The sequence below is a fragment of the Numida meleagris genome, chromosome 1 (assembly GCF_002078875.1).
Source record: "Numida meleagris isolate 19003 breed g44 Domestic line chromosome 1, NumMel1.0, whole genome shotgun sequence".
Classification (NCBI taxonomy): Eukaryota; Metazoa; Chordata; class Aves; order Galliformes; family Numididae; genus Numida; species Numida meleagris.
The window spans coordinates 81,121,278-81,134,516 of NC_034409.1; the positions used below are offsets into that span (position 1 = coordinate 81,121,278).

Below are 13,239 nucleotides of genomic sequence, written 5' to 3' on the forward strand. Positions count from 1 at the left end.
ACTCATCAGTTTACCCTCTAACCACATGCTGCTTTCTTTGCAAACAGGAGGGGAAAGAAATCTTTGTTCAAAAAAGCGAGCTGGTGGGCCCTGAGGCCCTACCACCTGTACCACCAACCTGACAGCTTGCTGCATTACACCAGCTCTGTCATTTACCCCACCACAACAGAAAACCAAAAATCACATGCACCATGCAGAGCAGGACAGCACTTTGAAACTGCAGCCTATCAGACGCAGATCAGCCCGGTAAGCAGGGATGAGACAAGAAAATATACTTCCAAGCGACATAGCTTTTAGAAAAATGGCTGGAATCAGATGAAGGACTACTTTGGATGGTGAACTGCTTCTCAATATATACTGCAGTATTAGATGTCATGTGTGAGAATTGATGGTATATAGCAGATCTTTATTTTTCTGAGGAATCAAACAATTATTTCGGAAAATGGATAAAAAATAAAACTAACACTCTCTCCTGCCAGCAATATTTGAGCAGAGTTGGTTTTTACATAATATGACTTCCTTTGGGTCAACTTTATAAGAACACTAAAGCCTCCTTTTCAACCTAAAATCACCACAAGCTTTTACCTGCCAAAAAAGACTAAACGAGCTGCTTGCACTGCTAAAACAGTGATATATGTACAGAACTCCTGCAATTTTTGACATCCAAAAAGGAGAAATACAAGAGACTTCCCGCAGCTGCACTGAACAAAGCAGCTCAGAAGCTATGAGCACGGGAACCTTAAAGTCGTGATTAACTAACAGCTACAATAGCAATTTAACCAAAGAAAGAAAGAAAGAAAGAAAGAAAGCACTGAGCTAAGAATATGAGTGACCTCAAACCATTAAGAAGACTTGACTTTCTTATCCACTTTGCAAAACAAGAACTTTGCATTCTGTTTTCTGCAGCTGAGAACAGCTGGATCCTGCAGGACTCGGCACCATGCTGTTTCCTTGCTCCTGCCCCAGGCCCCCCCGCGTGCCATTCTGTGTATGCCGTGGGTCGAAGGCAATCAGGGATCCCGACCTTGCTGCCCAGCAAGCAATGCTCCACCAGCAGACACCGCTATCCACATCTCACTGGGTCCCTTGAGAGCAGAGGGGAGTGTTGCAGTTAGGGCAAAAATAAACCTTAAGTTTTCAAAGGCTGAGGTGCTTTAGTCTCAGTGACTCAAGCAGCCTCAAAAGCAGTATCTAAACCAGGACGCTGCTGCAAACAAGAAAGGCTGTCTTTACGGTTGGTGTCTTGTCTTGTTGGAGACAAGAAACAGTGAAAATAAAAGATGTGCACTCTTGGCTGACACACACCACAGCTACACTAGTATGTGTTTATATTGCTGTTGTCGGTGCTGCTCGGGGTTGACAAGAAGTTCTCTACAGAATCATTTTCAGAGACGCACCCGGAGCAGCTCCTGTGAGATGTGGCCAGTCCTGGTGCTATAATGGCGTGTGTGATGCCAGGATGCATTATGAAGCGAGTTTTAACAGAGCTGCCATCAAGCAGTCCGTCTCTCATGGACTCAGTGATCTTTGTGGGTCCCTTCGTTCTCTGATTTTATGATCGTAATGTGGTTAGTTTGCACTCCCAGCTGCTGATACTGTAATTTTCTAAGTTTGAAGCAGCAAAACCAGAAACATTTTTACAATCATAGAATCACAGAACCACAGAATGGGTGGGTTGCGAAGGACGTCTAAGGCAACCCCTTGCTGTGAGCAAGGCCACCACTCACCAGCTCAGGCTGCTATCCAACCCTGCCTTGAATGCCTCCAGGGATGGGGCACCCACAGCTTCTCCGAGCAGCCTGTGACAGGGCCTAGGCTTTTTTTAAGAAGTCACCTACACCCATATCCCCCCAAAACCTAGGTGCAAAGTGGGCTTCTAAAGGGTGGGACGGCATCCGTCAGACCACAGGGTGCTGTGCAGCCCTCACCGCCCAGCAAGAGCCTCTCCAGCCCTACCACCACACACGCCCATAAGCAGGAGGACGCAAGGCGAAAAACCGACATTCGGCGGGGCACGGAAGCGGCCTCCCTGCCCTCCCCACCCAGCGCTACCCCGGCCACAGCTCCCCTCCATCCAGTCCATCACTCGTGGATTTGTGGACGCACACCCTGACCCAGCACCCTATACATAAATAAAGCGCAGCCGCCCGTCCCCGCCGTCCCAGCCCTACCTGCCCGGCCGGGCCGCTCCCGCCGCCGCCCCTCGCCGCGGCGTCTATGAGTGCGCCGGGGCCGAGCGCAGGCCTAGGGGCGGCAGAGGCCTCGCGTGCGAAGCACACGCGGCGGCGGTGCCGCTCTGAGTCAGGGCGGCCGCGGCGGCGGGGGAGTGCGGGCTGCGGGTGAAAGAGAGAGCGGTGCTGAGTGATCTCTGGCACCCGCCGGCCGGCGCGTGGCACGCAATGGGACCGGAGCCCTGCTCCGCCATCAGCGAGGGGGAGCGCGGTTGAGGGCTTACAGTGTGGTTGCCAGCTGTAAATTATACGTGATTTGCGTGACTTTTTCCCCCTCGGTTGTCGTCGCCTCTTCCTGCGATCAGAAAGCGCTGTGCTTGTAGGGGAGAAGTGCCTCACGATGAGGGTGGTGAGGCTCAGGAGCGGGTCTGCAGGGAAGCTACGGATGCCTGATCCCAGGGCACACTCAAGGCCAGGCTGCACGGGGGAGGAGATGGGCAGGGACGTGCAGTCCGGCCCCACAGCAGAGTACATTTGTTGGGTGATCTGTAAGGGCCCTTTCAGACCACACTGGGATCCAATTTGCTGCTGCCAAAGGGCTTGTGCCATTGCCCAGCCTTCCCAGCACAGCCACCGCTGCACCCAGCATGGCGTAGAGTCACAGAATGGCTTAGCTTGGAACGGACCTTAAAGCCCATCCGGTTCCAACCCTCTGCCATGAGCAGGGTTGCCACCCACCAGATCACCCAGGCTGCCCTTCTTGGCATGTAACTTTTCCAAGAGTTTAGCGGTTAAAGGGAAGTAGGATATGTAAAAGGCAAACATCTCTGTGCCATCAACAGGCTGAGCAACAGAAATGGTGTGGAGTACACAGAGTAGCGGATGTTTTTTGAGAAAGGGTGTTTATGCAGACTTCAGGAACACATTCATCTCAGAAACAACAGAAAATTGATGTTTCTCAAGATTTCATCTCAGTGGATTCAGTTGAACTGGTTACACCACAAGCTTTCCCAAAGCTGGCAATAAATGAATGATGATTTTTACAACAAAGGTGGTGAGGCACTGGAACTGGCTGCCCAGAGAGGTGGTGGACTCTCCATCCCTGGAGACATTCAAGGTCAGGCTGAACGGGGCTCTGAGCAACCTGGTCTAGCTGAAGGTGTCCTTATTCATTGCAGGAGGGTCAGACTAGATGAACATTATGGGTCCCTACCGTCTCAAACGATTCTATGATTCTGTTATTACTCACAAAGAAAGTTTCTGTCAAATGAGTGTCACTGAAGCGAATACTTCCCCTACAACACCTCTCCAAGAATCTTGGGGCCCACAGTAAACTTTCACAGACATCATATGGGAAGAGATTTCCATCCCTATTTTACAAAGAAATTACAGGCACAGTAAGATTAAACTGTTTATTCCTTCTGAACACTGGGAGCAGTTGTGAAGCAGTTCAACTCAAAGTAAAATGCAAGACCTCTCATTACCAGTCCCATGAGTTTACCCTAGGATCTCTTTTGGAATAGAACTATTTATTTATTTTTTTTCCTTACCTGGTCCCAGCTTGCATGTTGGGCCAGCTGTCAGCTGCCAATTTCTGCTCTTAAAGCACTTTCCAAATGATGGTTCTTACAGTGTCAGGGTCAAAAGTGGCAGCGGCAGGCTTTTTGTTTTGTAGATTGCCCCGCATTGTAGATTGTGTGGCTGATTAACCACCCAGAAAGTTTATGCAGCATACAAATGCACAGATAAATCTGTGACTGTGAGATTCAGAAGAATCAAGCACAGAGATCTATGTTCTGATTCAGTTTTACCCATATACAAAAACTGGTCAGACAGATAATCAGCATGTGGCTGGTTCAGATTTTCTGGAGATTATATTGCAGAGGAATGGAAGTGCTGTATCTAAGCACGTTTAACAAAACATCAAAATCTTCATTAAGTTTTCACATGAAATTCACAGCAGGTGATGCTCACTCCAGATATGTCACAGTGCAGTAGAGTAATGCTGCTGAGTTGCATTGGTAAAGCCACACAACAGACTCAAAACGCAATGAATTCCCTCCTCTTTCCAAATTTTTCCCTACCTTATTTTAGCAGCACATACAAAGAAAAGTCTGAATCGCTGATTTCCAGGAGACCAAACTTTAAGGACGTATCCAGGCTCTTTCATATGACTCATCAGTTTCACTCCATAAAAAGGAAATACCCCTGGAGTTCCTAAGCAGTGAGAACAAGCTTTGTCCTGAGAAAAGTCCCAGGATGCCGAATGCTTCCCTGGGGCAGTAGATTTAAACTGGCAGGACTTCACCTGCAAGGGTTACATTTGGGGAGAAAGAGATTCTGAGCAGATATGAGCAAAGCAAGCAGGTAAGAAATCACTTCTTCAGCAGAAAGGGCTGAAGTTTCTGGCTTTTTCATGTGGCCCAAAGTTTTTTGTGTTTTTCTAAACCTTCATTAAAGTCCGGGTGCATTTATGTAATACCTATGCACATGTGTACTGATGTGTGACCAGGGAAGTGGAGCTAGCCTAAGCAGATCAGGCAGAAGTCTGCAACAGAGAGGTTTGCAGAAGCGGTGAAGTGACTGAAGGTGGAAGAGCTTGCTGCTCTGCACACTGCTTTACACATACAGCTGTACATGGTACCAAGCACCTGAGGAGACACAGAACTTGTGAAATTAACTTTTTTACTCAAGGCAACTTGTTAAGTGCAAATTTATGTTGATAGCTGATTGCACTGGTAATTACAAAGCAAACAAACAAACCAATCCTGATACACAGGAGTCGCATTTCTCCAAAGGAGCACTATCCTGTGTTATTCACAGCCTACCACATTGCTCCAAAAGAACAACAGCTAGAACATGCTCACCTTTGTGTGGTGGCAAACTCCTCTCAGGAGGAGAGCCCTTAGGAGAGGAAATTGAGAGCGGTACATCAGGAAACTGGGGAATCAGGTACTGCTGGCAGTAAGTCTTTCTAACCATTAATGAAGAATGTGGACGCACACATTTTCAGTATTCAGTGCTTCATGCTAGAGGAAGCCTTCCTTCTCAATGAGGACTTTCTTTCCCCCCATCATAACGCAGCCCAAGCGATACAAGTACTGAAGCACATCAATGGCAAAGTGTAGTCTCTTGAGATAATCAAACACCGTTGTAATGTGTGGAATCCTGGTTAAAATACAAGGCTAAAAGTGTGCATGCAGAGTCAAGACAGCTCTCCCACCAGTACTAACAGGAGGCTGGCGCTGAGATACTGGAGGAAATACAGCTGTTGACTGTTATTTAGCCTTTTGATGATGAAATAGATGGATTTCTTTACCAATGTGAGCATCTGAGATGAGGCACAGTTACAAAAGGCTGGCAAGGACCCATCAGGTCTTTATTGACCATCCTGAGCATTGGTGCCCCTCTCATAAATCGATCACCCTCCATCCTGATGCTAGGGAGGGATTTTCCCTCCCTTCTTTGGAAAGGTTGATCAGCAGACTCACTGCATGGGTGATGAAACATGCTTTCAAAGTCCTGCTCAAACTGACGCATGGTTCAGTTTACTGGCACTTGTTTTCCCAAATGATCTGAAATCTTCAGACAGTTGATATGGGTGCACCTGCTTGCTTCTTACCTAACGAAGGAGAACAATTAGTGGGACTCAACATTTCATAATGTGATGTTATGGCTGCCCTGGTTGCCATTCTGTGGCGACCCCAAAAGATGTTCAGGCAGTCAACCCATCCCGTCCCCCCGTCTACCAAGAACCTGAACTCAGTTAAATGTGCCTCTACTGTCAAGGTTTGCTCACATAGCCTGCAACAACTTCTTGTTAGTCACAGGTACATTCTCAGCAGAATGGGGTGCAGAGAGGGATGTGATTTTATAACAGTCAATACAAGTAGGAAACTGAAGGAAGTGTAACAACCAACATTTTTTTTATTAGAAGGTCAGAGCCAAGTCATTCAGGAGGAATTAATTTTCAGGATTTGGCTATTGCAGAGCTCTGCAATCTCATTGCCTTCCCCAATGCCCAGCAGCCTTTTTTTTTTTTTTTTATTTCAGGGGAAACTTCAGCAGATGTTGTCCATCCTTTGGTCTTTGATGCTGGGTTCCCTCTAGTTGCATTAACAGGAGCATCGATTCTTTGTTATTGACTGATCTTGGTCCGTAGTGGAGGCAAAGGGAAAGAGGACACTGCAGGATGCTACCCACTCACTTCAGGGAACGCTGACTTTTCTTCCAACTAGTAGCCTAGGACTTTTGTGTACCACAGTTTCTTTATTTTTTCTATCAGCTGTTCTGCCAGCATACTAAGTCTAGCCGTTTCACTGATGAGGAAGTTCCTGTAGGAGACAACAGCATAGGTGGTGAGATGTATAGATATGGGAGTGAGGGTAACCTCTGTCTGCAGTAGTTATCAAGCTGTCCTTCTTTCACACTGCCTGCCACTGAGTGCAGAGCTCCTCCACAGTCCTAGAAAGGCTTTCCTTAGAAGGCGGGACTAGGCAGTCTGTATTTGCTGTGAGTTAGACAAAACTTTCTCTCTTAAATTGTCATGATTTTCCTTTCCCCTTCTTTGAGGAATACATATTTACAGATAGAGTGAATTTTATAATCTGAGTTGAGTGCTAACAGTGTTTGCTGGCGCCTTCAGTACTCGGCTCCCCACAGCCAGTGTCGAAGCATCTGCCCGGCCTGCTCCAGTGGGCTGATACCCTACCAGAGATTGCCCACCCACCCCACCCCTACCCATGTATTCATCGTCCCTTAGGTCCCCTCATATAGATACTTGATTAATCTGTTCTTTCTCCCACTCCTCCCTCTCCTTCTCCACCCATGGCTATTACAACACTAGCACAGAAGTTCTTTCCATACCTGGTCCCAGCAACTGCTGCAGTCTGGGAAACATCCATCAAGAACTGACCAGCTCTAGGGGACACCTTGTTCACAACTTCATAGATGTAAGCTGCAACTGCATCGACAGTGACCATCCAGTCACGACGGTCTCTCTCAAAGATGGACTTTGAGTGCACTTCTGAGAGGGAGGAGGCAAAAAAATCATGAGGCTTCTCCAGTCACACGTCCTTCTGATATCTTCCACCAGACACAGTGGGAAGAGATGCAAAATTCTCAGGTTCAAAGAGTTTGCTCTAAAAGCATCCAGCAGTAGCTCATTGCTAATTTCTAGGCACCTGAGTCAAATGACATGGCAGAGAATTTGCACCAGGTATGGATGATTTGCAAACCAAGCCCCTAGAAAGTACCGTGTACTCATGGTTTTGAACTGTGTTACTGAGCTTCAGTCCTATTATGGATGGGACAGACTTCTCTGAGGCAATGAGAACCCATCTCAAAAGCTGTTCAGACTTACCGGGGACAGTGCTGCTAAGGAGCAGAATCAGAACTATCACCAATGCCCTGTATTGCACCATGGTTTGTTGGTACCAGTTCAGCCCTGTGCACCAAGAGACCTGCTGGAATAACCATATAATATTTTGTTTGTTTTTAGAAAAATGCCATGTCTGTTAAACATCAGGTTTGTGTGAAAAACCTAGCAAATATATAATAATTAAAAAAAAAACAAACCAGGAAAGATCATGATGCAGTTCTCCTTAAGACATGAGGAAAATATAGCATAAAAATGAGCATGTCCTTTTATTCACATAATCACAAATATCCACAATGAACAATAGCTTTCAGAGCTCCAAGAAATATGTGATTGTTAAAGTTATTTATTTTATAAGAGAGTTAAAATTCCTTGCTTCAGCATAGGAGCAAATAATGAAAATTGTGGTCAGAAAAGGCTTCTTCCACACAGGGGTATAACTGAAAAAGTCATGGTGCAGGTTTTTTTGCTTGAATTTTTGTAAATGGCTGTAAGGAATCTTATGCTAGTCAGTGCATCACATGCAGTGATCATCTGAATGACACAGTGATCTGAGTACTTTGTCTTGCTCTAGTTGAGGAAAGACCCAGCTGGGTTCTCCTGTCTCTTCCACACTGTGATAAGTGAAGCAGACAGTAACACAGGCAGAACAAGTTGTCAGAAGGAAATAAGTGCAAACTTCACCATCATCCAATGTCCTTTATTCTGTCTATGGAAAAATCTAGAATCAGAGAAACTCTTGAAAAGTTGATCCATTGAAAGGATGGCATTACATCTGTACAAACTTTTCAAATACTGTGCATTTAGAAAGGTGTTAGAAGATTGGAAGTTAAAATTGATTTATAGGCTGAACTACAGAGTTGCATCAGTGAGAACAGCATGATGAAAACATTAATGCTAGGAATTGCAGTTTCAAAAAGAGCTGCACACCTATTCCATATGAATACTTTGCTAAATCCTGTTCAGGTAGTGGCACTAGCCAATGCTTCTTCTTCTTGCACAGTAAGGCAGGGTATGTCAATTTTTATTTCCTTCTATGCACAGATTACTTCCAAAAACTACTACTCCATCTTCACTAGGAATTTGCTGACTAGCAGCAGTTGCTCAGTTACTACCCTTCTTTGAATTTTAATCCTAGGGCCAGTTTCTCCCTCTGTAGACAAAAGGTATAAATTTGCTTCCCAGGATTGTAAAGAGGGGATCTTACCTGCTTTAGAGCCTGAAGCCACTGTGGTGAGGGCAGCTGGGAAAAAGTCATGTATGTTCCAACACTGCAACTCTGCAATTCCTAACCATGGGCTTGACCCTGCTATGAGTGTCCTATGGGGCTTCCATCACTCAACATCAGTCCATTCCCACCCTCTTCCATTTCAGCAGTATTCCACACTGGGGAGCATGAGGAGGGTCCATGCTTTGTAAAAAGTGGAGCAGACCACCTCCACTCACGTGTCAGCGTCCCAAGGTCCACACCACCCAGAGCTGAGAGTGCAGTTCTTACCTGTCCTGCTTTCTCTCTCCCAGGCTGAAGCTGAGGTTGGTGCTCATCCGAGACACCGGCATTTATGCAGAACTAATATAGAGATAGTGAGGGGTCAAAGGTCGTGCTTTGTTTCCCCATTTGCTCTTTTGCAAGCAGATTCAGCTCAGTGGGATGGGAAGAAGCTGTGTAGGACTCTGGACCTGTTGTTGGGATTTGGTAATGGAGGGTCAGTCTGACCTGAGCACAGGAGATGTGGAAGGCAGCTCCTGGGTCACTGAGCCCCCTACTTTTTCAGGCAACCATGTCATAGAGTCCCCTTTCATAAGCTGACCAAATTCCACATTAACTGTAGCTAGAGCTGGGCTGAATTTTGCTCCCACTGTTCCTGTGGGAAGGCTCATGTTGAAAGCTGACCGCTCTGACAGCTGCAAATTATTTGTGGCTATTACGCTCATTCATATTTCACCCTCTGTTTCCAACAAACATATTAACCAACTGGTGTGCACAGATACGTGCGTACGTATAGTGCTCTCACTGTTCATTTTTCCCCACATCCAAGCCTTTTTACACAGGCTGACACGATGGGCGTAAATCTCAGCCAGTTGTCAAAACGTGCACAGGGGAACATAAATTCTCCCCAGGCTGCCTGTGGAACTATGCCTAGTTGGAAAGCATCTGTAGTGCCATGCTGTGGGATGTGCTTTTCGCATAGCTCAATCTCCAAGCGCCCATTGGGTCTTCAGTCAGGCCAACCATCAGTATCTGGCACATACAACCACTGAACAGGAGGGGGGAGGCAGAAAATGTACAACATGGAGCAACAAATGGCGTAAGCTGAGGGAAAGGTGCGGGCATGAGGCGTACATTAAACTTACAGTGTGAGACTCAACAAAACTATCTTGTGTCAGTGACATAATATAGTATTAGTCACCTTACTGAGTCACTGACATGACTTTCAACTAACAGATGGACACTCTGAAAAGCTCAACCAGTATCTTTATCAGCCCAACACACTCTTCTTCATGGAGCTTCGTGTATTGTAAACCAAACAGTAAGCATTACAATTTTACAGATATGGCAGCCAAGCCAGTGATAGCAGCAGTGATACAACTGAGGTCACATCGTTAGAGAGGGCTGCCCATGGCCTCCCAGACAATTTTTCCACTCTCTTGGTGAAGTATTTATTAAAAGCATCTTCTTTCTTTAAAAAAAAAAAAAAAAAAGCAAAGAAAAAGCCCCCTGAAACATGAAGAACATTCACCATAAAGATCCTCCATAGCAGCAAAAAATGACAGCAGAAAATTCTTACTAATGTCTAACAAGGTTACTTCTAAGTCAGAACAGAGAATTTTCAGTTCTACTTCTTGTGTAAACACTAAAAAGCAATCTATGGTCTAGGAAGAACACACAGGAACAAGAGTTGAAAGTTCTCTTATATTTTAATTATACATTCAACAATCATAAGGAGACTCTATGGATTTACTGCCTGCTTTTACAGCTGAAGTAACGTTCAGAAGACCAGCACAAGGCACGTTACAGGCACAAGGCATTAAAGTTAACAGAAATAGCAATAAGCAGTCATTACTTGTGGGGGTGAATTTAGTATAACCTCAAGTGTCATCTCTCTTCTAAGTCAGGTCAACAAATGGCAGTCTCTGACCATATTAAGGGTGTGTTTTAAACTGATGTGCTGCTGGAGGTAGTAAAACAAAGGGAATTTAGCTGCCCTACGTAGTAATACGTACCTCTGAAGAGCTTTGCATTGTGGTAACTCTTGTCCCTACTAAGTTAGTCTAACTTTACCCAGTACTATCTTGAATACAACTCCATAGATAGCAGCAGGGCCTTTCAGCACTTTCTACTGCCAAACAGGCAATTGCCAAGCCCAAATCGATGATTGCACAAGAAGCAGTCCTTGCCCTTCATTCCTGAAATGGCATTCTGGAATGGCAGAGCGCTCTGCAAATAAGCCAGGTATTGCAAGTCCTTTTTTAATCAAATAAAAAGAATGCATAGTTCTTTTATCTTTCTTATGAATCTTTGGTCTGAAGTGGAAAGCAGCTGACATGAGCAGCATGGATGTCCTTATCTGTTCCATTCTTTTGCCTATTCTTTATTTTAATATGGATAACCCCAGTGGCTATCAAGGCAATTTCATATGCAAAATTCATTCTTAGGTGTAAGGTATTTTCCTTCACCTGCATGACAGGAAGAAACAAAAGTCTTTAACAAATCACAAATGAAATCATATTTATTTCGTTCATCACAGATGGATGACACATGAACATCAGCTCTTTGGAATGGCTAAAGAATTAAAAATGAGTAAATTACAATCTAGAAGGAATGAGGCTCAACTATTTCCTCCTGTTATTTCTTTTACTGTGTAGTATTTCAGCTGCTAAATTCAATTTCTCTCTTTTAAAAAGTGAAAGGCCTTGTTATCTTACTGTTAAAGTCTACATAGTATTGAGCAAAGGCTTTCACTTACAGCCAATTAAAAACAGAAATAAGCATTCAAAGTATAGCCTATTTTCTTCCCACTTTTCTGTCTGCTTGCAGTTGCAAAGCATGTATATATAGATTTCCTTTTTAATTATTTCACAGATCACTAACCAGTGCTTTATGAACCACAGTGGTTTGTGGACCAGATCTTAGCAAAACTGGTACCATTTCTGTTCCCTGCTGGATAACCTAATCTACTTCTGTCTGCAATTTTAAGACACAGAATTAAGACTGAGATATAATCAGTTTTCCCTGAAGTGTTATGTTTAATGTTTCTATAAATATGAACAAAGTAACTGAAGAGGAGCTCAAACATGATAAAGATAAAACTCTTCAGACTTCACACAGCACAACTTGAACAAATTCACACAATCTGCAGTAGCCATTCTGACTCAATTATGGGAACCACAGTTCAGCATGAAGATGGAAAGCTCCTTCGTGTGATTTAGATCAAAAAGTGCAACCTCTGCAGTTAGCAAGAATTGTAGAATCAAAGAATGGCTTGGGTTGGAAAGGACCACAGGGATCATCAGGTTCCAACCCCACTGCCACAGGCAGGGCTGCCAGCCACTAGGCCAAGTACTAGATGAGACTGCCCAGGGCCCCATCCAACCTGGCCTCAAACACCATCAGGGATGGGGCATCCACAACCTCTCTGGGCAGCCTGTTCCAGCACCTCACCGCTCTCAGTAAAAAAACCTCCCCCTGAAGTCTAATATAAATCTATCCACCCTTAGTTTAAAACAATTCCCCCATGTCCTATCACTATCTACCCACATAAAAAATTGACTTCCCTCATGTTTATGAACTCCTTTTAAATACTGGAATGCTGCAATGAGGTCTCCCCGCAGCCTTCTCTTTTCTGGGCTGAACAAGCTCAGTTCCTTCAGCCTGACTTCATAGGAGAGGTGCTCCAGCCCTTGGATCATCTTCACGGCCCTCCACCGGACCCTCTCCAAAAGCTCCACATCTTTCCTGTATCGGGGGCCCCAGACTTGGACACAGTACTCCAGCTGGGGCCTCAGGAGGGCAGAGTAGAGGGGGACAATCCCCTCCCTTGCCCTGCTGGCCACCCCTCTTCCGATGGAACCCAGGATACCATTGCCCTTCTGGGCTGCAAGCTCACACTGCTGGCTCATGTGAAGTTTTTCATCAACCAGGACCCCTAAGTCCTTCTCAGCAGGGCTACTCTCAAGTTCTTCTCCCCATTTGTATACATATCTGGGATTACCTTGATCCACATGCAAAACCTTGCACTTTGCTTTGTTGAACTTCATTAGGTTCACAAGGCCCCATCTTTCGAGTTTATCAAGGTCCCTCTGGATGACATGCTCATGCTAGAACTGCTGCTGCTGTTACATACAGTCATGTGGATTTTCTTGCTGACTGAGAGAGTTCCCACTCTAGGAGAAACTTACTGGACACGTATTGGAATGTGAAAGGACAGCAAATTCTTTTCCATGCTACCATCTTAGGATTTGAGCTATGGCACTGGCTGGGAAATAAGTCGGACAATACAGTAACTAACACTGGCCAGTCTCTAGTGCCTCAGAGTTACAAAATAATTCACACAATGCTCCTAAAGCTCCCTGCCAACAACTGAATTTCTTGAATCCAAGAGTATCTTTGGCAAGCCAGTTTCCTGTGGATGCATCCAGCATGTAACTACAGTACCCAGAGGACATCAAGTTTTCCAGTACATTTTAAAT

At 45.2% G+C, this 13,239-nt stretch overlaps 1 protein-coding gene across 1 annotated transcript; it reads right to left on the reverse strand.

Annotated features, from left to right (window-relative positions):
- On the reverse strand, positions 5,898 to 9,080 carry LOC110392538 (apovitellenin-1-like). Its single transcript, XM_021384780.1, has 4 exons — positions 9,047 to 9,080; positions 7,534 to 7,636; positions 7,038 to 7,197; positions 5,898 to 6,505 (listed from the first exon to the last, which is right to left on the reverse strand). Exons 2-4 carry the CDS (start codon positions 7,592 to 7,594, stop codon positions 6,406 to 6,408), a joined length of 321 nt encoding a protein of 106 aa, XP_021240455.1. The 5' UTR covers positions 7,595 to 7,636; positions 9,047 to 9,080; the 3' UTR covers positions 5,898 to 6,405.

Coding starts and splice junctions, on each gene's coding strand:
- LOC110392538 (XM_021384780.1), bottom strand. CDS start 7,594: ATGGTGCAATACAGGGCATTGGTGATAGTTCTGATTCTGCTCCTTAGC. Junction 7,198..7,533: donor CCTTAGCAGCACTGTCCCCG/GTAAGTCTGAAC, acceptor CCTCCCTCTCAG/AAGTGCACTCAAAGTCCATC. Junction 6,506..7,037: donor GCAGCAGTTGCTGGGACCAG/GTATGGAAAGAA, acceptor TGTCTCCTACAG/GAACTTCCTCATCAGTGAAA.